Source organism: Lepidochelys kempii, chromosome 7 (assembly GCF_965140265.1).
Source record: "Lepidochelys kempii isolate rLepKem1 chromosome 7, rLepKem1.hap2, whole genome shotgun sequence".
Lineage (NCBI taxonomy): Eukaryota > Metazoa > Chordata > Testudines > Cheloniidae > Lepidochelys > Lepidochelys kempii.
The window spans coordinates 122,542,608-122,568,640 of NC_133262.1; the positions used below are offsets into that span (position 1 = coordinate 122,542,608).

The window sequence follows — 26,033 nt, forward strand, 5'->3', positions numbered from 1 at the left end:
AAGCTCACGGTGTAGCTTTCCCTGCCATGCATAACTTGTAGTTTCAAATTTTAAAGGAGAGTTGAGAAACACTTTGGTTTCTAGCACCAATATCTCCAATTTTATGATTGTTGTTTACCCATAACCTTCCACTTCCCCACCCCATCACCAAATAAATCAGGAGCAAAGGCTGGTGTAATTTTTATTGTTATGACAGAACAAGCTGACTACTACGTACATTGTTGCAAACTTTGTCTATTCCAGATTTAATACTTCATCCAACCCACATAAATAATTCTTGTTTCTCTGTGTCCAGAAAAAACAAGTCGGCAAAAGCCAGGGCTGGAGTGTTTGGAAAGGCAGTACATTTAAATGTAAGCAGTATCCCGGAAATGCCCCAGTTTGAGGACTGCACATCTAGCATTTTATGAAACTGGAGGGGAGTTGGAGGAGATTAAAGCACATTTCCAAGTGATTGAAGACTTGTGGGAGGTGTAAGTGTGGGCAGTTGTCAGATTAATTCTTTAGATGATTAAATTCTTTTTGTTTCTTTAAAGCTGTTTGTAGCTGGGTTTGATGTCTCCTTGTTCTGGGCAAGCGTATTGCAGCAGTTACCAAGGTGACTTTAGCTGACTTTTAACTATTTTTCCACCCCTCACCCCCCAGCTTCAGTTTCTACCAACAGCCCGAATCTGTTTTTCTCTTTTTAAATCTTGTGAATGAAGATTAACAGCAACAGTTAGCCAAAGCCACATCAGATTTCTAAAACTGGCTTCTGTAGCACGGGTGGGCAAACACAGATTGCAGCCTCCTCCCACTTCAAGCAGGGAGAAGAGGCCTGGGGAGACTACAGGTTCCAGCATGCGATGCTCCATCTTGATCTGAGTGGCCACGCGCTGGGACCTGTAGTCGCCCTAGGCTCTCAGCCCATATTAAAAGGCAAGGGTGACTGCAATCTGCTTCAATTTATGCCAATTAGCAGCCGCCCTTCGGGCTCCCAGAAAATTGCCAGTGCAATCATTGGTTGCACAAGTTCGGATGTGCCTTCTTTATGAAGCAAGTCATGTTATAGCAACCTCTTCTCAAGCTGTCCCAATAGCTATTTTATAGGTCTGGTTGGGGTAAGGGGACTTTCTTTGTAGAACAGCAATACCTAGTGAATAGGGTGCTGACCTGGGACTCTGGATTCATTCATGGCTCTGTCACTGACCTACATTATGACCTTGTGCATGTCCTCTCAGCTCTGGGCTTCCAGTGCCCCTCCAACCCTTTGTATGTCTTGTGTACTTAGACTAAGCTCTTCAGGGCAGGGACTGCCCTAGTATGGCTTTGCACAGTTCCTAGCATCGTGGGGCCCTGAGGACATCAACTGAATGCAGTACAAGCAGCAACAAGCCACCCCAACCCCCAAATCCATTTTGAAAGTTGTATGATAATGCTGTTAATGCACTGAGGGATTCTCCCTGTAGCTAAAACTGGACTGGAATCAGGAGATCTGAGTCGTATTCCTGGCTCTGCCACTGACTCCCTGAGGGATCCTGAGCAAACAACTTCTCTATGCCTCAGTTTCCCCATCTGTAAAACTGAGAAAGTGCTTCCCACATAGGGAGGTCATAAGAATTAACCCCTTAATGCTTGTCAAGCACTTTTTGATTCTCAGATGGAGTGAGCTATAGAAGAACAAGCTATTCTATCGGTGACAGCAATATAATACAACAGACAGTGCATTTCCAGGTGCTTGCTACACTCTGTTGCTGACTAGTCACTCCATCTTCGGGCCTATGCCGGGTGATACCCCTGAAATGTATTAACGCCCCAAAATGCACCTGCTTCTGGTCTGCACTGCATTCGTTACTCAGGCAAGATTCCCACTGAAATTGATAGGAGTTGGCTTAAGTAAGAGTAGTAGATTGAAGTCCTCCATGATCACACAGCTTATTTTCTCAATGTGAGTGACATGCTAGAGCAGTGGTCTCCAAACTGGGGTGCACACACCCCAGGGGATCCACGATCCCAGGGGGTGCACGGCAGCAGGAGCGCCGCCATACGGCACTCCGCCGTTTTTTTCCTTCGGCGGCAGCTCTGCACGTCCACAGCTGGTGTTCCCCTGCGGCGGCATGCCTGCGGCTGGTCTTCCCGTCGTCTTCTGTTGGCGGCGTGCCTGGCGGCTGGTCTTCCCGTCTTCATCCTGGGTGTGCGTGAGCCAAAAAGTTTGGAGACCACGGTGCTAGAGGACTCACGCTGTTAGTACTAAAACATCCTTAGAGTGCCTAAATATCAGAGATGACAATTTCCTAACTCAAAAAGTGTTCCAGCCAACATGGGGGAATCCTGTATTAGATCTCATCTAGACAGTCAAAGAGGAACTGATCACAGCACTAAAACATTAATGGTAGCTTAGGTACAGACGATTATGACTTGATCACATTTATAATGTGCAAACAGAACAGAGTCCAGACCAGTACACACACTTGGTGCTGTAAAAATTCCACAAAGCTGAAAACAATCAGCTGGAGGGACAATTTAAATCAGAAAAATGAGAATGGTAATTGGGAATTGTTCAAGAAGCCCAAAAAGCCTCAATCAAGGAAAAAGGTCATGCTGGTTAAAAGAAAGTGCAGGTTACTTGCTGTAACTGGAGGTTCTTAGAGCTGTTTGGTCCCTACCTGTATTCCACACCTGGGTACGCATGCATGCCATATGCCCAAGTCCAGAAATTCTTCAAAGCAGTGTCCGTGGACCTGCACATGCCCAATAGCTCCCCTTGTGCTCCTGACTGAGGCTATAAGAGGCAGTGTGGGTCAACACCTCTCTAGTTCCTTCAATCACCGCAAATCCAACAGGATAGGAAATATAGGGGATGGAGGGCAGATAGTGGAATACAGATAGGGATGACATCTCAAAGAACCCCCAGTTACAGGAAGTAACCACCACTTCTTGGAGTGCTGGCCCCTAAGTGTATTCCACACATGGGTGATTGGAAGAGGGTGTGAGGAAGATGGCAGTAAAAGATGCTTACAATACTGCCATTCCTACCACTGCATCCACAGCCAATGCATGAACTAGTGTAGTGTATAGCAAACGTGTGGACAGAACTCCAAGTTGCTGCCCTGAAAATGTCCTGCGGTGGGATGTCAGATAGGGATACCTTAGAGAAAGCGTGTGCTCATGCAGCGGGAGGGATTCTTGCTATTTTCTAGCTCTATAAGATGCATCCTGAAACCCATTTAGAAATCCTCTGGGAGGATATGGCTTGCCCACCTGACCTTTCTGCTAATGCAATACAAAGTCTCAGATTTCCTAAGGGGATTGGTTCTTTGCAGGTAGAATGCTAGGGTGCCAGACGTCAGGGGAGTGAAGTCTCTTGTCTTTGAAGGAAGCATGGGGTTTCAGGAAAAAACACAGGTATGTATAATTTGATTGATGTGGAACTCAAACCATCCTGGGGAGAAATTGGGGGTGTAAACGAAGAGAAAACTCTCTCTTTGTGGAACACTGTATTCATTGGGTCCGCCATGAGGGGTCCTAGCTCACTGACCCTCCTGGATGAAGTGATGGCCATAAGAATGCAACCTTCATGGACAGTTGGGCCATGGCGCATGTCACCATATGTTCGAAAGATGGACCTATGAGTGTTGACAGAACAAGGGTAAGGACCCATTGAGGCATAGGTACAAGGACTGGCAGGAAGGTCGTGATCAAGCCTTTCATAAACCATACAGTAATTAGGTGGATAAAGATGGAACGTCCTTCCACCGGAGGAAGGAAGGCACTAAGTTTGCTATGGGTACACCTAGCAGTAATAAGAGCAAGACCTGAAGCCTTCAGGGACAGGAGATAGTTTTGAACAACCAGAATGCCTGGAGAATCTGGAAAATGTTGATGGAGTCGTGCTCAGACCAAAAAGCATCTCTATTTGGCTGGGTAGCAGATTCTAGTAGAATCCTTTATAATTTGGTTAAGGTTTCCTGAATGGGGGTAGAACATGAGTGTTCTGGTTCTGATGCCCATCCAAACACCAGGCCCTGAGGTGGAGTGAGCCCAGGCTGGGATGTTTTATTTTCCCCCAGTCCTGGGTTAGGAGATCCAGAAATGGACAGATCCTGATTGGTGGGTGGGCAGACATGGTTAGTCATTCCATGAACCAGATCTGTCTGGGTCCGTGGAATGTGAGGATACCTATACCTCTGTCTATACCTGAGACAGAGCTCGTTAATTCACTTTAACTACTGAGAACGACAATTTAATGATGAGTAAGTGAATGTACAAAAACAGTTTTTCAAAGTCAAAGATACAGGAGCAGAGTACTTTTTCTGCTGCAGTGAGTACTGCTGCTCTAATTCTTTAGGCTATTTAAGGTCTCTGGATGAAGAGAGCTAAACCCAATACAATATTGACTGACCATACTACTCCTTAGTATTTTGCCAAAGTAATTCAGTCTCAGTAACAGGAGACCTCACTCAGTTGCTCAACCTTTGTTGAGAAATGGGTCAGATCACTGGGGAATTGGGTGAAAGGCACTGGCATAGTGAATTGTAGCCATTAGTAATTTTAACCTCAGTTTGTACACTTCACTAGCTGTAGATTTATATTCTATCCTTTAGTTGATGACTTGAACCATTTTATTGATATAGTGTTTACAAATACTATTGTCCTCTGCGATGAGATTTTCACCCCACACTAGCCCTGGAGGGATTAATAGAGGCAAGAGAGGCCAATTAGCTGTAGGCTGCACCTGGAGGGGAGCTAGGATGCAACGAGGCTTAATCGGGACTGAAGCTCATCTGGGCAGAAACAGATGTGGGCTTCTATCAAGACAGGGAGCTGGCAACAGAGGGTTGCAGTGAGAAACCCTGCAGACACACTCCCTGATATATGGCGGGAGGAGGGGGGGGCGGGAGGGGGTTGGAAGAGTAGGAAGCAGTCCAGGAAAGGAGCAGAAAGGGCTAGGAGATTAGACCTGAACTGCTGGTTCAAGGGTCTGGAAGCTGGGGTAGAGGGAGGCCTGTGGGAATGGCACAGTCAGCGCAGGGGACAGGAAGACTGCTTGAGATTGTATGAAGAGTCCAGTGGCACCTTAAAGGTTAACAGATTTATTTGAGCATAAGCTTTCGTGGGTAAAAACCCCACTTCTTCAGATGCATGGAGTGAAAATTACAGATGCAGACATTATATACTGACATGTGAAGAGAAGGGAGTTACCTAACAAGTGGAAAACCAGTGCTGACAGAACCAATTTGATCAGGGTGGATGTAGTCCACTCCCAATAATAGATGAGGAGGCATCAATTCCAGGAGAGGCAAAGCTGCTTTTGTAATGAGCCAGCCACTCCCAGTCCCTATTCCAGCCCAAATTAATGGTGTTAAATTTGCAAATGAATTTTGCTGTTTCTCTTTGAAGTCTGTTTCTGAAGTTTTTTTTGTTCAAGTATGGCTACTTTTAAATCTGTTATAGAATGTCCAGGAAGATTGAAGTGTTCTCCTACTGGCTTTTGTACGTTACCATTCCTGATGTCTGATTTGTGTCCATTTATTCTTTTACATAGGGACTGTCCGGTTTGGCCAATGTACATGGCAGAGGGACATTGCTGGCATATATCACATTAGTAGACGTGCAGGTGAATGAGCCCCTGATGGTGTGGCTGATGTGGTTGGGTCCTCTGATGGTGTTGCTAGAGTAGATATGGGGACAGAGTAGGCAATGAGGTTTGCTACAGGGATTGGTCCCTGGGTTAGTGTCTGTGTGGTGTGGTGTGTAGTTGCTTGTGAGTATTTGCTTCAGGTTGGGGGACTGTCTGTAAGCAAGGACTGGCCTGCCTCCCAAGGTCTGGGAGAGTGAGGGATCGTTTTCCAGGATAGGTCCTAGATCATTGATGATGTGCTGGAGAGGTTTTAGCTGGGGCTGTACGTGATGGCCAGTGGTGTTCTATTATTTTCCTTGTTAGGCCTGTCCTGTAGTAGGTGATTTCTGGGTACCCGTCTTGCTCTGTCAATCTGTTTCCTCACTTCCCCAGGTGGGTATTGTAGTTTTAAGAATGCTTGATAAAGATCTTGTAGGTGTTTGTCTCTGTCTGAGGGATTGGAGCAAATTCGGTTCTATCTTAGGGCTTGGCTGTAGACAATGGATCATGTGATGTGTCCTGGATGGAAGTTGGAGGCATGTAGGTAAGTATAGCGGTCAGTAGGTTTCCAGTATGGGGTGGTGTTTATGTGACTATCACTTATTTGCACTGTAGTGTCCAGGAAGTGGATCTCTTGTGTGGACTGGTCCAGGCTGAGGTTGATGGTGGGGTGGAAACTGTTGTAATCTAGGTGGAATTCTTCAAGGGCCTCCTTCCCGTGGGTCCATATGATGAAGATGTCATCAATGTAGCACAAGTAGAGGAGGGGCGCTAGGGGACGAGAGCTGAGGAAGCGTTGTTCTAAGTCAGCCATAAAAATGTTGGCATACTGTGGGGCCATGTGGGTACCCACAGCAGTGCCACTGACTTGAAGGTATAAGTTGTCCCCAAATCTGAAATGGTTGTGGGTGAGGACAAAGTCACAAAGCTCAGCCACCAGGTGTGCCGCGGCTTCATCAGGGATACTGTTCTTGACAGCTTGTAGTCCCATCTTCGTGGAATACTGGACTTCTATATCCATGGTGGCCAAGATGGTGTTTTCAGAAAGATCACCAATGCATTGTAGTTTCCTCAGAAAGGCGGTGGTGTCTCGAAGATAGCTAGGAGTGCTGGTAGCGTAGGATCTGAGCAGAGTCCAAATAGCCAGATAATCCTGCTGTAAGAGTGCTGATGCCTGAGATGATGGGGCGTCCAGGTTTCCTGGTTTATGGATCTTGGGTAGCAGATAGAATACCCCTGGTCGGTGCTCTGGGGGTGTGTCCATGTAGATTTGTTCCGGTGCTGTACCAGGGTGTTTCTTGAGCAGCTGGTGTAGTTTCTTTTGGTACTCCTCAGTGGGGTCAGAGGATAGTGGCGTGTGGAATGTGGTGTTGGAGAGTTGCTTGGCAGCCTCCTGCTCATAATCTGACCTGTTCATTATGGCTACAGCACCTCCTTTGTCAGCCCCTTTGATTATAATGTCAGAGTTGTTTCTGAGGCTGTGGATGGCATTGTGTTCTGTATGGCTGAGGTTATGGGGCAAGTGATGCGGTTTGTTCACGATTTCAGCCTGTGCACATCTGCGGAAGCACTCTGTAGAAGTCCAGGCTGTCATTTCGACTGTCAGGAGGAGTCCACGCAGAATTCTTCTTCTTGTAGTGTTGGCAGGAGGGTTCCTCTGGGTCAGTGCACACTGTTCAGTGGTGTGCTGAAAATATTCCTTAAGTCAGAGACGACGAAAGTAGGCTTCCAGATCACCGCAGAACTGTATCGTGTGTGGGGGTTGTGGGGTAGAAAGAGTCCCCGAGATAGGACAGACTCTTCTGCCAGGCTAAATGTGTGGTTGGATAGATTAACAATATTGTTAGGTGAGTTGAGGGTACCACTGTTGTAGCCCCCTGTGGCATGTAGGAGTTTAGATAGTTTACTATCCTTTTAACTCTGTAGAGAAGTGAAGTGTGCATTGTAAATGGCTTGTCTCGTTTTAGTAAAGTCCAGCCACGTGGAAGTTTGTGTGGAAGGTTGGTTTTGTATGAAAGTCTCCAGTTTTGACAACTCATTCTTGATCTTCTCCTGTCTGCTGTACAGGATGCTGATCAGGTGGTGTCTCAGTTTCTTCGAGAGTGTGTGGCACAGTCTCTCACCATCGTCACTGTAGTATGTCAATTGCAATGGATTTTTTTACCTTCAGTCCATTTGGTATGATGTCCAGCTGTTTGCACTTGGAGAGGAAGATGATGTCTGTCTGAATCTGCGTGAGTTTTTTGTTGAGGTTGATGGATTTCCACTCCATACGGCTAAATTTAGTGCCTTGCATGGTGACAAGTATCGGGGGTAGCCATGTTAGTCTGTATCCACAAAAACAATGTATGAAGAGTGACTCTGGTGAGACCCCGGAAGGGGAAGACAATTGTGGCTTAGCAGAGGAGCCACAGAACGAGTGATTGAGGCAAGGGGCTGAGTGACCAGTGGACAGGGCCTGGACAGCGGCGAGCTAATTCCCCAGACAAGCCACGAGAAGGTGCCGCCAAGAGGTGAGGAGCTGACCCTGTTACACCCTCACAGAGGGAGAGTGACCTAGAGGATTCAGGAAGGGAGCTAAGAATTAACAACTCCCAGGTTCCAATTCTGACTCTGCTTAGAACTTCCGGCCTTGGGCAAGTTAGTTATCCTCTATTTCCTCATCTGTAAAGTGGAGAGAACACTTACCTACCTCACAGCGGTGTTGTGAGGATTAATTGCCGGGGCTGTTAAGGTCTCTGCCCAGGATCTATTATGCTAAGAAATTACACAGAGAACAAAGCTTGACTCTGTGAGTGCCACTGATCTTCTACACCAGGAGTCAGCACAGATTCCTTGCAACTTAGTCTGCGAGCTTCATGGAGCGGGAACCATCCCTTCTTGTCTGTCTAGAAAGCACCTACCATGCTGCAGGTCCGAACCAGCAACTAATGCACACTAATGAGTATAAAGAAAAGGAGTACTTGCGGCACAAGTCCTTTTCTTTTTACAGATACAGACTAACACGGCAGCTACTCTGAAACCTGTCACTAATGAGTATATTTATGCATATAAGCCCCATTTTTCCCAAGCAGTGAAGCAGAGTATTATGTTATCCTGGTCCAAATGACAAATCATTTCCAAAGATTACTAGACATGTTTTTATTTAATTTCTATGAACTGACTAATAGGTGTTTATGAACGGAACGAACAGTCATTTTGAGAAACAATTGTCCAATGCACTTTTAAACCTCAGGAGTGTTTTCAGTCATATCTTTAGGAGAAGAGGAACTGAACTGTCTACAGTAATAACTACAAAAGAAAGTCCAATCTTGTGACTCGTGCTATAGCTGTCCTGAAGAGTTTAGACCAAAACCAAATTTTCTCTGAAGGAACTTTTCTTAGGACTTTGGGACAAACTGAACTGGTATTAAAATCAGTGGAATTACTCACATTTTTACAATTAAGCACGTGCTGTGCTGGATTGGGGTCGGAGTGCTGAGCAAACTGCAGGATTGAGCCCTCTCAGCAACTGAAAAGAGAGTTCTCTTTTCCGTAACTGGTGTTCTTCGAGATGTGTTGCTCATGTCCATTCCATATTAGGGGTGTGTGTGTGCGCACTTGCCACATGCACCAGTGCTGGAAGTTTTTCCCTCAGCAGTATCCATAGGGGACCGGCTCTGGCACCCTCTGGAGAGGCCCCTGCATGGCGCAGTATATGGGGCACTGCTGGCTCCCCCCACCCTCAGTTCCTTCTTGCCAGAAACTCCGACAGTGGAGAAGGAGGGCAGGTCATGGAACGGACATGAGCAACACATCTCAAAGAACACCAGTTACGGAAAAGGTAACTTGTCTTTTCTTAGAGTGCTTGCTCAGGTCCATTCCGTATTAGGTGACTCCAAAGCAGTACCCCTAGAGGGGGGTAGGAGTTCACGGACGTGTAGATTGCAACACAGCTCTGCCGAACCCAGCATCGTCCCTGGCCTGACTGATGGCATAATGAGCAATAAATGTGCGAACAGAGGACCACGTTGCGGCTCTACAGATGTGCTGGATAGGGATGTGCGCCAGGAAGGCCGCCGAGGATACCTGAAAGATCGTGTGCTCTTGTCGAGAGGGCTCTGACAATTGGTGGCAGCGGAACCCCCGCCAGGTCGTGACAGGCCCTTATGCACAAGGTGATCCAATTGGAAATCCTCTGCGAGGACACCAGGAGGCCCTTCATCCTATCTGCTGTAGTGATGAAGACTTGATTTTCTGAAAGGCTTGGTACATTCTAAGTAAAAAGCCAAGGCCCTCTGGATGTTCAGGGCATAAAGATGCCTCTCTTCACTGGTCTTGTGTGGTTTGGGACAGAACACCAGGAGGAAGAGGTCTTGGTTCATGTGGAAGGTGGAGACCACCTTTGGCTGGAAGTCTGGATGGGACTGCAACTGAACCATATCTTTCTATATGGTGGTTCGGAGGTCAAGGCTTTAATTTCCGAGACCTGTCTCACTGACATCACCGCCACCAGGAACGCGGCCTTCCATGACAGATGGGAAAGGGAGCAGGAACCCAGCGGCTCAAAGGGTGGGCCAGTGAGCCTAGAGAGGACCAAGCTAAAGCAGAAATGCTGAAAAGCAGAGATGGCCACGAGATGCACTCTAATGGAAGAGTGTGCCAGGCCCTGGTTCCTCAAATGGAGCAGGTAGTCCAGGACAGCCTGTATGGAGGAATGCGAGGGAGAGATGCTCCATTTGGACACACAGTAGGAAAACCTCATCCATTTGGCCAGGTAAGTCAGTCTAGTCGAGGGCTTCCTCCTTTCCCTGAGGACCTGTGGGACTCCTTCCGAACAGGTCCGCTCCTCTGAGTTCAGCCACACAGTATCCATGCTGAGAGGTGGAAGAACCCGAGGTTGGGGTGTAAGAGCCAACCGTGGTCCTGAGAAAGCAGGTCTGGTCAGTTGGGTAGGGGCCAGGTAGGGGCTGCTGACAAGCTCATGGGCATGCTGAACCAGTGCTGGTGAGGCCATGCCAGGGTGATTATGATAACTTGTGCCGTGTCTCTCTTGATCTTTGCCAGGGCCCTGCTGATGAGTGGAACCAGAGGGAACGCGTACATCAGGCTCCCTGACCACGATAGGAGGAAGGCATCGGAGAGGGAGTCCTTGCTCAGACCTGGTCGAGAACAAAAACCAGTGACATTTCCTGTTCTGTCTTGTAGCAAACAGGTCTTCTGCATAGACTGCTGGGCCTTGGTGGACAACCCAGAGAGGAGCAGCCAGGAGGATCGCCGCGTGGAGATAGCGAAAGCCATGGTGCAGGCAGCAGCAGCAGACGCAGCCTGCAGGGCCGCCCTGGCTGCAGTCGTGCCTTCACCGAGGATCACCCAGAACTCCTTGGAAGTCCCGGGGAGCAACCCCTTTGAACTTGGCATTGGCTTGCCACATATTGAAATCATATCAGCCAAGGAGGGCTTGGTGGTTGGCTACTCTCAGCTGAAGGCTGAAAGAAGAATAAACTTTACATCTGAAAAGATCCAGCCTCCTCAAATCTATTTTTGGGGGTGACCCCGGGTTGTCCCTACCTCTCCTTATGGTTAACCCCCTCGACCACAGGGAATTGGGGGCTGGGTGGGAATATAGGTACTCATGCCTTTTGGTTGGCACGAAATACTTTCGTTCAGCCCTTTTAGAGATAGGGGCCAGGGAAGAGGGGGTCTGCCACAGGGCATTAGAGATCTCGGAAACCCCTTCATGAAGGGGTAGAGCCACCCACAGAACATCAGAGAGTCTGAGGGCTCTTCCAGTTCCTCTGCCTGAAGCCCCAGGTTAGAAGCGACCCTCTTAAAAGGTTCCTGGTGCGCCTTGGCGTCATCCTGAGGAACTGGGTGAGGAGGCCCTGTGATAGTCTCATCTGGTGATGACGAGATTGATGCCAGTGCCGCGGGAACCTCCACATCCATTGGTGGTCCAACAGCCTTCTCCCCTGGGTCCTCCTGGATCTGCGGGGTCTTACTCCCTGAAGCCTCAAGCACCAGAGGGTGAGGAATACCAAGGCCACTGGCCTCTCTGAGGCTCCAGACACCGATCTGGCAGCCTGGGAAGGTTGGGTGAACCTCCAGGGGTTTCACGGGTACCATGGCACCAGCCACTGTGCTTGGGGTCATGGGATATGTTTTGGTGCCGATAATGTAGACAGCATTGCCGGTACCAGGGCTTGTCCTGCAGTCAGGGAACCTTGCTCCGAGCAGGAGCTACCAGCAAAGCAATCAGTACCGGGTGACCAGGATCAGGCTGAGCGGTGGCTCTTGTCCGACCAGTGCCGGTCGCTGTGACCCAAAGTTGACCTGTCCAAGCGAGACTGTCTTGGTCAGGCTCTCATGGACTGACGGCGTTCGGTAGATCTGCATCAGACACCGGGCGATCCATGCCTCATGCTACTCGATCAGTACTGGGATGTCGAATGGGACCGGGAGCTACTACGAGTTGGTTGTAGGGTGATCTCCTTCTTGTCCTGAGTAGGACGATCTCCTTCTTGGAGATGGGCGATGACGGCCTGGCAATCAGCGGCCTCTGGTGTCTGATTGGTCCCGAGATCGGTAACAGGACCTTGGAGACGGTCGGGGCTGATCCCAGAGTTCTTGCTGGATGGCGTGTGCCTCAGAGGGTCTGCGCCATTCCACCAGTGAGGTACGCTTCAAGTCCCTCGAGCAGTGCCCCCAGTGCGGGGACCAAAGAGGGCTCCACTGGGCCTGCCTCTCCAGTCCTGAGGCAGGACAGCTTCGGGCGGGCGAGTGCTAGCAGGACGTCCCTCTCGATAGGGAATGGTGCCGCTGAGGTGGGGACACACGTATAGGTCCCAACACGGGTTTTCCCCAAGACTGGGGTACCGCTGGAGCCGGCGTGGGTGGCACGGGGAGGGTCAGGATCTCCTGAGCCACTTGAAGTGCTTCAGGCATCGACGGCAACTGAACATAGCCTGGGCCTGCACCACTATCTGGGGTTGCAGACGAAGCATGGGATGGGCTGCACCGCTCGACTTGAGCTGGGGCCCGAGATCCCAATGGTGGCATTGAGCTGCCCGGCACGGGTCATGGCTCGCCCCCAGCCCTCTCCTTTCCCTTACAGGAGGTAGGAGATCTTTCCTTCACAGTCTTTTTCGGCTTCTTCACCGAAGCCGTGGAGGGGGACCGGTGCCATCGGAGCACTGCTCGGTGCGGAGTCAGACCACTGCTCTGGTGCCAGAGTGAGTGCCGATTTCATCAGGAGCGCTTTCAGATGGATATCGTGCTCCTCTTCATCCTAGGTTTGAAGGACTTGCAGATACAGCACTTGTCACTTATGTGCCCTTCGCCTGAGCGCCTTAGGCAGGTGGTATGTGGCTCATTGGTGGGCACAGGCCATTTGCAGTGATCACAGGGCTTAAAGCCTGGGGACCGGGGCATGCCCCATCCCCTGGCTGATTCCCATTCAGGACTAATGAAGAGTTGGAAACTACTACTAAGGGTAACTAAGAACTACTAACTACGTACAACTCTATTACAGGTTTTCACAGTTCTCAAGAACTGAGCACGAAACAACACTCGCCGAAGCAGCAGAAGTTCCAGCACCATCACTAGTGGCAAGAAGGGACCGAGGGTGTGGGGAGCCGGCGGCGCCCCTTACACTGTGCCATGTGGGCGCCAGAGCCGGCCCCCTAGGGATACTGCGGAGGGAAAACTTCCGGCACCGGTGCATGTGGTGAGCACACACACCTAATGTGGAATGGACGTGAGCAAGCATTTGAAGAAGCAATATGGGTCTTAGAATACAAGTGCTTCAGTTGTAATGATGCGGGGCTAGCAAATTACACCCAAGTCTGCATCCCCTCCACACAGGTTTATGCATAGAACTATTAGAAAACTAGAATGTTTTGCTGATTTAAACACGGACGCATTATTGTAAGGAGGAGTAGGAAGGAAAGACAGTGGTCAGCAACTGCAAGCCTTTGGAACAAACAGCACACACTTTACTGAATAAGGCTATTTGAGTTTGCCTGTGTCTCAGATTTTAATATTTTACTGTCAGCTAGGTGCAAATGTTATGGCCTTAAATTCTGTGGACTTCAACATGCAAAGTGGATGAGATACACTTTGCCCTGGCTGAGAGAATACTTCTGTCACATTCCTGAAGAGCCCCCTAAAGCATCAGACTTATTCACATGGCTTTCAAAAAAGCTACAATTTGATGTTTTATGTTCTGGGGTAAACAGTGCAGTGTATGATCACACACTAGTCCTATCAGTGTAGTTTCTGAGGAGCCTCACAATATTCAATATATCTATACTCAACACCCTGTGAAGGAGGGCAGAGCTACTACCCCCATGCTACAGATGTGGAAACTGAGGCACAGAGAGGCTAAGGGTATGTCTACACAGCAAAGAAAAACCTGCAGCTGGCCCAGACCAGCTGACTCGGGCTTGCGGGGCTCTGGCTGTGGGGCTGTTTCATTGCTGTGCAGACTTTGAGCACAGGCTCTCCCACCCTGCAGGATCCTAGAGGCCATGCTCCAGCTCAAGCCCGGAAGTCTACACAGCAATGAAACAGCCTCGGAGCCTGAGCCCCACAAGCCCAAAGCAGCTGGCATGGACACAGGTGCCTAGTTGCTGTAAAGACATACCCTAAGTGACCTGCCCAAGGTCACACAGGAAGTCTGCAGAGAACCATGCATCCTGTCTTTCAACCTTGCTGTCACCTAAGATACCTGCATAAAGACTGGATATTTGATTTTGTCTACACATGCAAAAAAATGGAACTGCTACCAGTTGTAACAGTTTTCATATCAGTGGTGCTGAAGCTCTTCCCACCATCTGATCTAACACTGCTCAGAGTCCAAGGATACCCTGTGATGGTCTCTTAGGGCAGGAAGTTGCCTAATCAGGTTGGTTTCTTTAGCCTTGTCTATACTGGGAAAATGTGTTAACTAATACATTTTAACTAGCACAACAATAAACACAACTGCCCCATGTCTTAAATGAGATTTACCATTGTGCTAGTTAAAATGTATTAACACATTTTCCAACACGAGTCATTTTCCCAGGATAGAGAAGGCCTAGTTGAGATTTCACTATACTTTCTTCCACACACGTAGTGATTTGGTGGGAAAACAGCAGCAGCATGAAGTGTAAAGCTCCTCTTTATAAACCATCATCTAAGGTGACAGCAAGAACGGAAGACATGGGGGGAGCATATGGCTGTTTGATGTGTGGGGGAGGGAGGGAGGAGCTCTTTTAGCACTGAGGGTGCTAGCTATCATCAAAGTGACTCCAGGAAAAAGACACAGCATTCTAGAAGTGTCTTCCCTTAATGAGATCCACTATTATGGAGAAACAGGGGATAGCTATCTGTTTCCAAAATGGTAACTATAGACTGAGCAAAACAACTTATTGATCTTTCAGCAAGCGAATACTGGGAAGCAGTCATTCCCTATCTTTTTAGCTTCAGGGAATTACTGATAAGATAAGGAAAAAAGATATATTCATTACAGTGGGCACTGTCAAGGTCAGGAGGTTCCATATTTGATTCACCTTCCTCCTTGCCTTGAGCGGTTAAAAAAACATGTCAATATTTATGCAGGTGTTCCACCTCTCACCCTTGCTGAAGTCCCCCTCCAATGCTCCACTGCTCTGTCTTCAGTAGAGCCCTGTTTATCTGATCCCTGAATGCCTGTCTTGTCTGAATTATAGCTGCCGTCCAACATTAGTGCTTGTATGTCAGACACTTTCTCAAACTGACAATGACCTCAAATGTTTTGCTGTCCCTGAAAAGTTGTCAGCATAGGAGTTGTTCTGCCTATTTAATTCCACACCAGTAGCACAGTGCTCAGGAGCAGTCCTATAACAGATGAGCATACATGCATCACGGGGGAAGATTTCTGGTAAATTTCAACCTTCCAAGGAGCAGATGTGATCGCCAAATAGCATCTTATCCCACAAAGTAGTAAAAATAAAATAATAATAATAAAAAAATTAAATTTCCATGGGATCACTCTTCACAGAGAAAGATGTTACTCAATATAAATAAAGATGTCAGAATCTGGCCCCGTAGTATTGTTATACTGAATCTAAGAATGATTTTTTTAAATGATGAAAAATCTCAAGTGCCTTTTTAAAAAACAGCCACGCCACATGTATTTCATGTTACTTAATATTTATATAGCATCATGAATTAGCACAGTGCTTCACAGAGACCCTGTGACCCAAAAAGATTTGATCAGTCGAACAGGGAACAGAGAGGAAGAAACAGGAAAAAGGACGAGACGACTAGAATGCAGTATTAAGAATGATATTACATTGGCTATGATGCTTCAGTTAAGAATGAAATAGCACAGGAATGGCAGCAAACAGTGGGAGGTGAAGGGAAAGGAGCAGTTTGAAGGACAGTCAGCATTTCTGACACTATGGAAAAAGGAAGATATCACGCTGACCTCTACTCTTTGGACAAAGGCACCAAGGCTGAAGTGGGAGAAGGGGCGGGGGGGGGGGGAAGAAAGTGATACCCTCCAGATACAACCATTCAAGGTAGGTAAACTGTGGTGCTCCTAGGCATGACAGCATTGCTAAACAGTCTTCCTCCACTGCTCTCTCTCAGGGCAAACGGTACCAATGGTAACTGAAAACGAGGTCTCAGGTTCAGTGAGTGGGGAAGCCCCCAAAAGGGAAAAATGCACGGGCTGCAGATGTCTGAGCAAGTAGGCCATTTGCTATGCACTGACCAACTCAGAAGTTACATAGGAAAAAGATCTACAGTGTTATCTAGTCCAGCTAATTCTCTGGATGATACTGCAGCTTTGTTCCCTACAATACATTCTCCAGTGCTTTTTCCAGTCCAACTTCAAACAACTCAAGCTAAGGGGCTTCTTTTGGAACACTACCCCACAGTACAGGATCTCTCTTTATTTACTATGGCATTAAACCACCCTGAAAAATTCGTCTCCCTCTGCGTTTCTAGACAGCAAGTACCCACTGTTACCCTTTCCCCTACTCCCGATGTAATGGTCCCACCAAGCCCCCATAATCTTGTTTTCACTCTCAACTCTTCTACTCTCCCCTTTCCCCACATCTGAAGAGCACGGAATCCTACTTACGGTGCTCGATCATAGTTCAACCCATTCTGTCTTTGTGTGTTTATTGGAGGTAGAACAGGTTTGCTGTTAATCTCAAGCCCCCTCCGCAGAGTCTCCCTGATTTGCTCTGTATCTGCAAAGAGAGTTTGTTTGAACATGATTTAGCGCACACACACATACACCCCCCCCCCCCCCAAACACCTTCTAATGAGAACCTGAGGGAGCCAGCTTCTTTTGGTGTCTGTTTCTATAAAAGGTATTTGACTGCGCTCACCCCCTTTGCCTGGGTGCAGAAAGAGGTGCTCTCCATGATACCTCAGGCTTATGAAGTGATTTCACTGCAGTCAGTTTCAATTCTTCCATTTTTATGCCCTCAACGTATATCCAACCTTCCAGCAAGGAAGAATGGAGCCTTTGGTAAGAAGTCATCCAGAGGGGGCAACGTTAAGCAATTAGGTATCTCATCCACCCCTTTTCATAGAGAAAAAGTTCTCCCAGAATCGCCTGAATACAAGACACATCTAACTCTTAGATGCTAAGAATTTTCCAAACCAGGTGACAATGGAAGTTTATCTCTATCAGATTAATTAAAGATGACTCCCTAAACTTCTACATTTGGCTTTGCAAGCCTGTCAGTTAATTTAAACACACTCGTGAGTGGGCTCCAAGAAAGAAACGAACTGAACTGAATTTTACACGGGGCAAAAGTTCAGCCTGAAACTTAATTTTCACATTTAGCTTCAAATACACATTCAGTGCAATCCTTAACCTTTACATTTTTTCAATAATGTCTGATAGACAAATACGTTACAGGAAATTTGCATGCAAGCTTTCCTAAGAAGCTCCCCCTACTTTTGTGAAAATTTAGAGTGAAATACTCTACATAAAGCATTTCAGAATCATCTGAAGGGCATAACATAAATATGACTTTGTACAGATGTCCCAGATTTTTCATTTGGGAGACAGGGGGACTTGGTGTCTTATGTACTATGACTTACATACCCCCAAGACTGCATTTTTCAGTTAAAAAAAAGGAAGACAAGAAAAATATTAATTGATTATGTCTACAGAAACCATCATTACTTGCTTTTAATGTCAACTCCTCCTATAAATGAGACTTCCACACATTTTATTGTAATAAATCTATATGGATTTGAAAGATCTCATTTAAACAGGACTTAAATTACACACACTCATGTGTGCACCACATCTACCCCATGTGTAACCCAAAATACCACCTCACTATAAGGAGGATCCACCAAATGTTCTCAGCCTGTTCTCCAGAGCCCCTTATTTACAGGTACCATTTGAGTTATTGTTGCGACGAGCAACGTCAGTCCAAGTTGATAGCTAATACTTGAAAACGTTATATTAGAATTAGAGCCAGGCGGGAAACAACTATTTTGCAGAGGTGTCTGATGAACCTTTCTGGTTTCACGTCACATGGCCTTGCTTCCTGAGTTTTACGCTGGAGTTTCAGATTGGAATTAACCTCAAAACAAAGCTAAAAACTCAGTCATCTGAAACAATAAATTCCCTCCTTCTCTGAAGAGGTTGATGTTGAGCAGGGTTGGGGTTTGCAATGTACCCGAAGATTGGGCACAACATTAATGTGAACTTTCAAGCTCTACAGGAGAATAGTCCTAAGGCTATGCAAACCAAATGCTTCAAGTACATGGGGAATGTCGGGGGGGGGGGGGACGATGACATGGGGGGACGCACACAACTGACTCTTACCTTTCCCAGACAGCCGTCGTGGCTGCGTTCCAATGCAAATGCTTCTACTATCTTCGTCGTCCTCTGGGGGCCGGCTCAGATCATCCCAGGCACATTTGGCGCTCACTCCACTCAGGTTCGAGCCATCTGTCTCAATCCCTTTATCGACTCTCTCCTGCTTGAAAAGATCCAAAGAGCCATGACTTTTTTGGGTGTGGTTTGGATCTAAGCAGGTGTTAGCAGCACAGTCTTGCAGTTCACCTGTTACCAGCTGAGTGCAAAACAGCTTCTTACCAAATCAGCTTCTGGGTGACTAAAGCTATGACCTCTGACAGGCTTCTAAAAGACCCAAAGCACAATAAGAGTGGATATACTATCTCTCTACAAAATGACCAGATTACTTCCACTCTTCATTCAATTCTTAACCTTGTATCAATGTTACAAACTACAGATAAACTCAATGAACGTAGCAATGAGCAATTACTTTTTGTGCAACGTTCTCTGAGGTTTTGCATAACACGCCCTTTAATTACAAACACATGAATGCCCTGCACCTCTGGAGTTAGAATTTCCCAGCACACAAGAGAGTACTCTGGTGAGTATGTCCACACCTGACTTTTTGGATGTCAGATAATAAGTGCTGACTAACTACTGTACGTTCTTAGACACCAAAAGTTTTCCAGGACACACACATTTGTTGCTAGCAACGTTCAGACTTTGAGCCACAGCCAAAAATTTAAGTGTAGGCCTACCTAGTGAAGGAACTATTTTTAGTCTGGATTTCTAGCTTTCGCCACTAGGGGATGCTGTTAAGCTAAACCACTTTAAGGTTGAAATACAGAGATGAACTCAGCTTCTATTCACTGTATGCATTTGAATGCAAGTGTGGCGCTTTCTTCCTGGTTTCAATTTGTACATAGTAAAAGTGACAGTTTTGTCTGCTCCAGCGACGTCTTAAATAGAGTTCTTGCTTCAGTGTACTGACACAAGCATGCTTGGATTTTAGATGTTCTGAACTTTATTTTTCAGTCATCAGATTTTAATGGAAACTTACATGCAGTATTTGTATCCTCAGAGTTTCCCGATTGTCAGTGCAAGCCTCTGCCATTGCAGTGGTTTAAAAGGCTGACTCCAAGCTAAAGTAAAGCATCAACCACCAGCGTTTCTGTCCAGTTTTACATTGCATTACCTATGTACCCCATCCTCACCTTCAGAGGTACCTCAAGTTTAATGTCTGCAATTACCAAAATTCTTGCTTATGTTGTGAGGTCCTTGCATGCTCTGGACTGGTGACACAAGGATCAGGGCTAGGAGCCAGCTCAAGAGGGTGGAGGTCATTCTATTTATAGGCAAAACTGATGCCATCTCTAAGGGTTCCACTAAACCAGTGCAAATTTCTCAGCACTGAATCAAGTCAGGTTCGCCCTTCCCTTGCTAGCGTCCTTCAGTGGTGCTACCAACGTCTCTGCTACAACAAGTACCTCAAGGACGTGTCAATATGAGCGAGAAGCCCAGCAAACTGTGAAGCAACTTCAGTCATTCAGTGAAAGAACGGTTCTCCAAGTGGTACATACACACCCCAGTATCAGCAAGGACGACTCCTTATCTCTACCTTAGAGCTCAATCCTGCTAGGTGCTTAGTGTACTCAACTCCCACTGACTTCCATGGGAGTCTTGGGAGCACTTCGCATTTTGCAACTCCCATAACAAGAAGCATCTCTGCTAATCCCTGATGTACCTCTGTCACCCACACTCACCTGCATATGCTGTAACCTACAAAGCAGTGTGGACTGCTCTTGTGATTGTGAGATGGATTCAGAGCAGTTCACGATCCACACAGCTCAGCCAGAGGCAACCAAAACTGCTGAGTATATAGCTGTCATCTTAGGGCCAAGTTCAGCCCCGGTTTAATTGAGCACAATTCTCAGTGACTTCAAAACAGGAAGCATGTCTGCTTATGCCCGGGCCGCATTTGGTCCCAAGGCTGGCTAACAGACAGTTGTCTGTGTGAAAGTAGAATGAATTATATCGAAATTATAATTCATTAAAGAAATGCTACTTGAAGGGTTTGTTGAAATATAGTTGTCAGGAAGAGAAATATTAAGGCGTGTGAGACAATGGGTCCTCAAACTAATTAACTTAGAGCTCCTACTGAGCTAGAAGATTGGTAAACATTAGTATGCAAATAAGATATGTATGTATATTTGTCAGTTTCTGCTTCCTTTTGTCTCTTATGTTAAATTGGCTTTGGCTTAGCTGTATAAATAAGTTATCTTTAGCCTCAGGGTGGGGGCTCACATCTGGGTGCATTGGCAAAGCGCTTTGCTAATAAACAGAGTGGTCTGACAAATTATGAGAGTCCTGAATCTGACTTTGACATCTGGAAGAGGTTGGGAACCACTGTGCTAAAGACAAACCTCCCCCTCCCACACAAGACAATGCAATCTAAACACATGCTAGACCCCTCACTAGTTACTGGGAAGCTGGGCATTACCAGCTCTCAGGGAAGTGGGAAGGTCTTTTCCTGAGAAACATTTCCAATCACTGTCACCACACAGTACAACTTCAGCCTCCACACCCCCATTCTGAGCATGCAGCTCTCCGAGGCCCACCACTCTCTGTATGTGTCCTCGTGCCACACATTAAGCATTGGCCTGGCATGGTACACAACACAGCAGCAGCTGCTTATCCCTGTGCAGCCGTCTGCAGAACCTCTGGTCTGACGCACAGCAGGAAACATACATTCATCTGCTTCTGTATGCACCTGGATGGGACAGGGGCAGGAGAAGCAGAGGACGTGGACTGTTTATACCCAAATAGATCAAGGACGTAAACAGATCAGGGAAAGCACAGTCAGAGCCTCGATTTGTCATGGCTGACTTGCATGTCGGGGAGTTTGGTTCCCAACCCCAAACACACACTTTTACTTAGAACCTCTATGAACAAACATGTGGGCACTAGGGGGCACCATTGTGCAAAGAATAGTCTAGCACAAATAAAATTCTTCTTTTAAGAACCTGATTGATTTTCAGTGCCCTAAAAACCCAGGGGTTTGGTCTGTGCTCACTCTGTAACCAGTTGGTTAGTATATTATTCTCAAGTCTCCCCAGAAAAGGGGGTGAAGGAGCTTGGGGGAATATTTTGGGGAAACAGGGATACCAAGTGGCCCTTTCTCCTGGATTTTTGTCGAAATCACTTGGTGGTGCCAGCAATACAGTCCAAGGACAAGGACAGGATTTGTGCCTTGGGGAAGTTTTAACCTAAGCTGGTAGAAATAAGCTTAGGGGGTCTTTCATGCGGGTCCCCACATCTGTACCCCAGAGTTCAGAGTGGGGAGGGAACCCTGTGGAATGCACAGAGAGGTAGAAACAAAATATGGCAGACAAACTTTTAAAAGTAGTAATCAAATCTTGCTAGCTGGAGTGGAAGAACAAAAACAATACTGAGGTAGAACCATAACCCCATACCTCAGGCTGTGACCTTTTCAGATCTTGTCAGCCCTGATCAGCACTTCATCGGAGGCCAGGATAAAAGGGTGCTAGAAGAAGGGGAGTTAGTGACTCAGTAAAGTGGCATTCTACCCCCTCCCTATCAAGTTAATACTGAACCAACACTCCAGTTTGGGGTTAACCGTGATGAGTGCTGTGGACTATATAAAATGTAAAACTGAAGTCCACTTGGGCTCATTCAACATCCCATTGCATTTCCCGTAAGAGTAGGGGTGTTAATTTATGCCTTGGCCCGATTCCTGTTTGGTTCATTTCATCCTGCCTTTGTTCTCTATAGATTCTAATGAAAAAGGATTCTTTACAATCTGCCATAAGCTTCTGTGTAGTGTTGCTTTCACTGTTAAACATCTATGTTTCAGCCTTGCATTTCCATGGTAGGAGATTATGTATCTTTCAAGGTTTTGTATTAGTGCCCACCACTGTCGAATATGAGCACCAAAAAACACAAGTTTGTTGGATTTATGGAACTATGTTTCTGTCAGATTTTGATTAGGATTTTAAATGTATGTGCCCCTGGGGAGAAAATGAATAGAATTTGGCTTTAATATACAAGCTTTCACATTAAAGATATTGAATAGTTACGTAGGACAATTAGACACAGATGTATGGACCATAAGACAAATGGAATAGCCAGCATAAAACCTGTTGTATTGGGCCAAATCTTGAATTCTTTTTGAAGGCAAAATTCTTACTGATGTCAGAGAAGCACAGAACTGCTCATTTGAATCGGATCTATGGCCCAGCTAGTCCAGTATCATGTCTCTGACAGTGGCCAGTACCAGATGCTTCAGACGAAGGTGCATCAGGGTCTTTTCCTGATCTCTAGTAGTTAGATTGACTTAAACCCTGAAGCCTGAGGTTTAACCCTTCCAAATTTTGTTTTATAACAACTTCCTTGAAATCCATGTATCAGAGGGGTAGCTGAGTTAGTCTGTATCCACAAACACAATGAGAAGTCTGGTGGCACCTTAAAGACTAACAGATTTATTTGGGCATAAGCTTTTGTGGGTAAAACACCCCTTTTTCAGATGCATGGAGTGAAAATTGCAGATTGAGGCATAAATATATATATATATAGGCATATGAAGAGAAGGGAGTTATCTTACAAGTGGCGGATGTGGTCCACTCCCAATAATTGATGAGGAGGTGTCAATACCAAGAGAGGGAAAATTGCTTTTGTAGTGAGCCAGCCACTCCTAATCCCTATTCAAGCCCAAATTAATGGTGTTAAATTTGCAAATGAATTGTAACTCCACAGTTTCTCTTTGAAGTCTGTTTTTGAAGGTTTTTTTGTTGAAGAATGGCTACTTTTAAATCTGTTATTTAATATCCAGGGTGATTGAAGTGTTCTCCTACTGGCTTTTGTATGTTACCATTCCTGATGTTTGATTTGTGTCCATTTATCCTTTTACGTAGAGACTGTCCAGTTTGGCCAATGTACGTGGCAGAGGGGCATTGCTGGCACATGATGGCATATATCACATTAGTAGATGTAAAGGTGAATGAGCCAATGATGGTGTGGCTGGTGTGGTTGATTCCTATGATGGTGTCGCTAGAGTAGATATGGGGATCGAGAAGGCAACGGGGTTTGTTACAGGGATTGGTTCCTGGGTTAGTGTTTTTGTGGTGTGGTGTGGTATGTAGTTGCTGGTGAGTGTTTGCTTCAGGTTGGGGGGCTGTTTAAGTGAGGATTGGCCTGCCTCCCAAGGCCTGTGAGAGTGGGGGATCATTTTCCAGGATAGGTTATAGATTGTTGATGATGCGCTGGAGAGGTTTTAACTGGGGGCTGTACGTGATGGCCAGTGGTTTTCTGTTATTTTCCTTGTTGGGCATGTCCTCTAGTAGGTGACTTTCTGGGTACCTCTCTTGCTCTGTCAATCTGTTTCTTCACTTCCCCAGGTGGGTACTGTAGTTTTAAGAATGCATGAAATCCATGTCCAATTTTGTTTTAAATCTTACTAAATTCCTCAGTGCACCTCAATGACTTCCTGCAGCAATGAGTTCCACAACCAATCATATGTGCGAGAGTTTCTTTTATTGGTTTTGAATTCTTACACTGAAATTTAATGGAATGTCCCCTTGTTCTTGTGTTACAAAACTGAGAGATAAGAAGTTCCTGATCCATGTTCTCTATACTGTGTGGATTATATACTTCTATCCCCTCTTATTCATCCCCTTATTAAGATAAAAATCCCCAGTTTTCCAATTTCTTCACATACGAGTTTCTCTACGCCCTTGATCAGTCTTATTTCACTTGCGGGGTAGGAGGGATAGCTCAGTAGGTTGAGCATTGGCCTGCTAAACCCAGGGTTGTGAGTTCAATCCTTGAGTGGGCCATTTAGGGATCTGGGGCAAAAATTGGGGATTGGGGGTCCTGCTTTGAGAAGGGGGTTGGACTAGATGACCTCCTGAGGTCCCTTCCAGGATATTCTGATATTCTATAATTACCTTTCTAGTTCTGCAATACCCTTTCTGAGATGGGATGACAGTACTGTCTACACTATATCAGACAAGTCCACACCATTGATTCACATCAAGGCATTGTAATATTTTCCACGCTTTTCCTTAGGTATCCTAACATCTTGTTTGCTCCCCCCTCCCAAAAAAGCTGCACATTGAGTAGAGGGGCTGTCTACAATGACACTGAGCTGTCTACAATAACACCTTCTCTCTTTCCTGAGCTGACAACTTAATCAGAATCCTGAAAGGTGAGAGAATTTTTTACCAAGACAGTACTTGGACAAACTGAGTAAGGACTTCAAGATTTGGCCCTTCATCAACAACCGTAGCACCTTTTATCTTGAAGGATCCTAAAGCAGTGTTTCTCAACAACCGGCCTGTGGACCAGCACTGGTCCCTGAGATCTCCCTGATACACTTTAGGAAGGTAGCAAGCTGGTCCCTGGTATCAAAAAGGTTGAGAAACACTGTCCTAGAGCATTTTACAGCAACACTTAAAGGAATCAATTCATTCATGGCTGAAATGCAGCCATCTCTCGGGAGGAATGCAGCAGTTCAACAATGCACAGCAACACTAAACAGATAAATTCAATTTTGTGCCTGGCAACAATTGATCATAAGAACTACTTTTCATGAGAGGGAACGTTAATGAGGACACAGGAATTATCCCTAACTAAGAAGTGCTGTGGGAAGATCCACTTGAACGAGTAGTTCAACTTCACAGAAAATCGGAGGGACTACCAACAAAAGGGCGGACACATTTACTAACTAAAGACATACTTGCAGATGCGGATCAATCTCAAATATGGTCTCTCCTCTTCGCATATCTGTTATCAGCCATGGGCCTCCAGCTCTACAAAGAAAGAAAGGCAGTGAACCAAAGTTACTCACCCTCACCAGGAGCTCCCCCCAGTTATGGTGCTAAATCAGGACAGGTGCCTGGACGAAACAGGTAATGGAGGGTTTGTCTTTTAAAAACCAGCTAGAAGCCCCACCTCCATACGGGCTGCTTGTAAGACCCAGAGTGCCCAGTGATCCTTTAAATCCACGATTACATAATGAAAGTTCATTACACTGCATGACCTGGTTACTGCATGGTTGTGCTCAACACTGCTCAGCCTTGAATTGGAGACTCTCTCCTATTCCTAATGACAGGTTTCAGAGTAACAGCCGTGTTAGTCTGTATTCGCAAAAAGAAAAGGAGTACTTGTGACACCTTAGAGACTAACCAATTTATTTGAGCATGAGCTTTCGTGAGCTACAGCTCACTTCATCGGATGCATACCGTGGAAACTGCAGCAGACTGTGTGTATATAAAGTCTGCTGCAGTTTCCACGGTATGCATCCGATGAAGTGAGCTGTAGCTCATGAAAGCTCATGCTCAAATAAATTGGTTAGTCTCTAAGGTGCCACAAGTACTCCTTTTCTTTCTCCTATTCCTGAATCCTGCTGAAGTTTTCCAAAGTTCACAGCTGCTGCACAGCTCAGGAAGACAGTTAATATGGTTTGAGCCCATTTACATTGCAAGACTGAATTAAGTTTTAGCCTTGCTAGGCACTGTAGCCAAGTAAAATTTCAGTGTTTACACAGAGGCTAAATTTAACAAGATCAGTGCCCAGACTGACAAAAATATTTAGGTGCCTATTTGAATCCTTAGGTGACTAAATACCTTTGTCAATCCA

General features: G+C 46.2%; 1 protein-coding gene across 3 annotated transcripts in view; it reads right to left on the minus strand.

Annotated features, from left to right (window-relative positions):
* SUFU (SUFU negative regulator of hedgehog signaling) overlaps positions 1-26,033 on the minus strand; it is a 125,337-nt gene that overhangs the window by 30,916 nt on the left and 68,388 nt on the right. For 2 of the 3 annotated variants that reach the window (XM_073354503.1, XM_073354505.1), the window contains exons 6-8: positions 25,132-25,204; positions 18,405-18,561; positions 16,689-16,800 (exon numbers count right to left, since the gene is read on the minus strand). In XM_073354503.1, coding sequence (XP_073210604.1) covers positions 16,689-16,800; positions 18,405-18,561; positions 25,132-25,204 — 342 coding nt within the window. The remainder of the gene's footprint in view (positions 1-16,688; positions 16,801-18,404; positions 18,562-25,131; positions 25,205-26,033) is intronic. The other variant, XM_073354504.1, reaches the window with a different exon arrangement.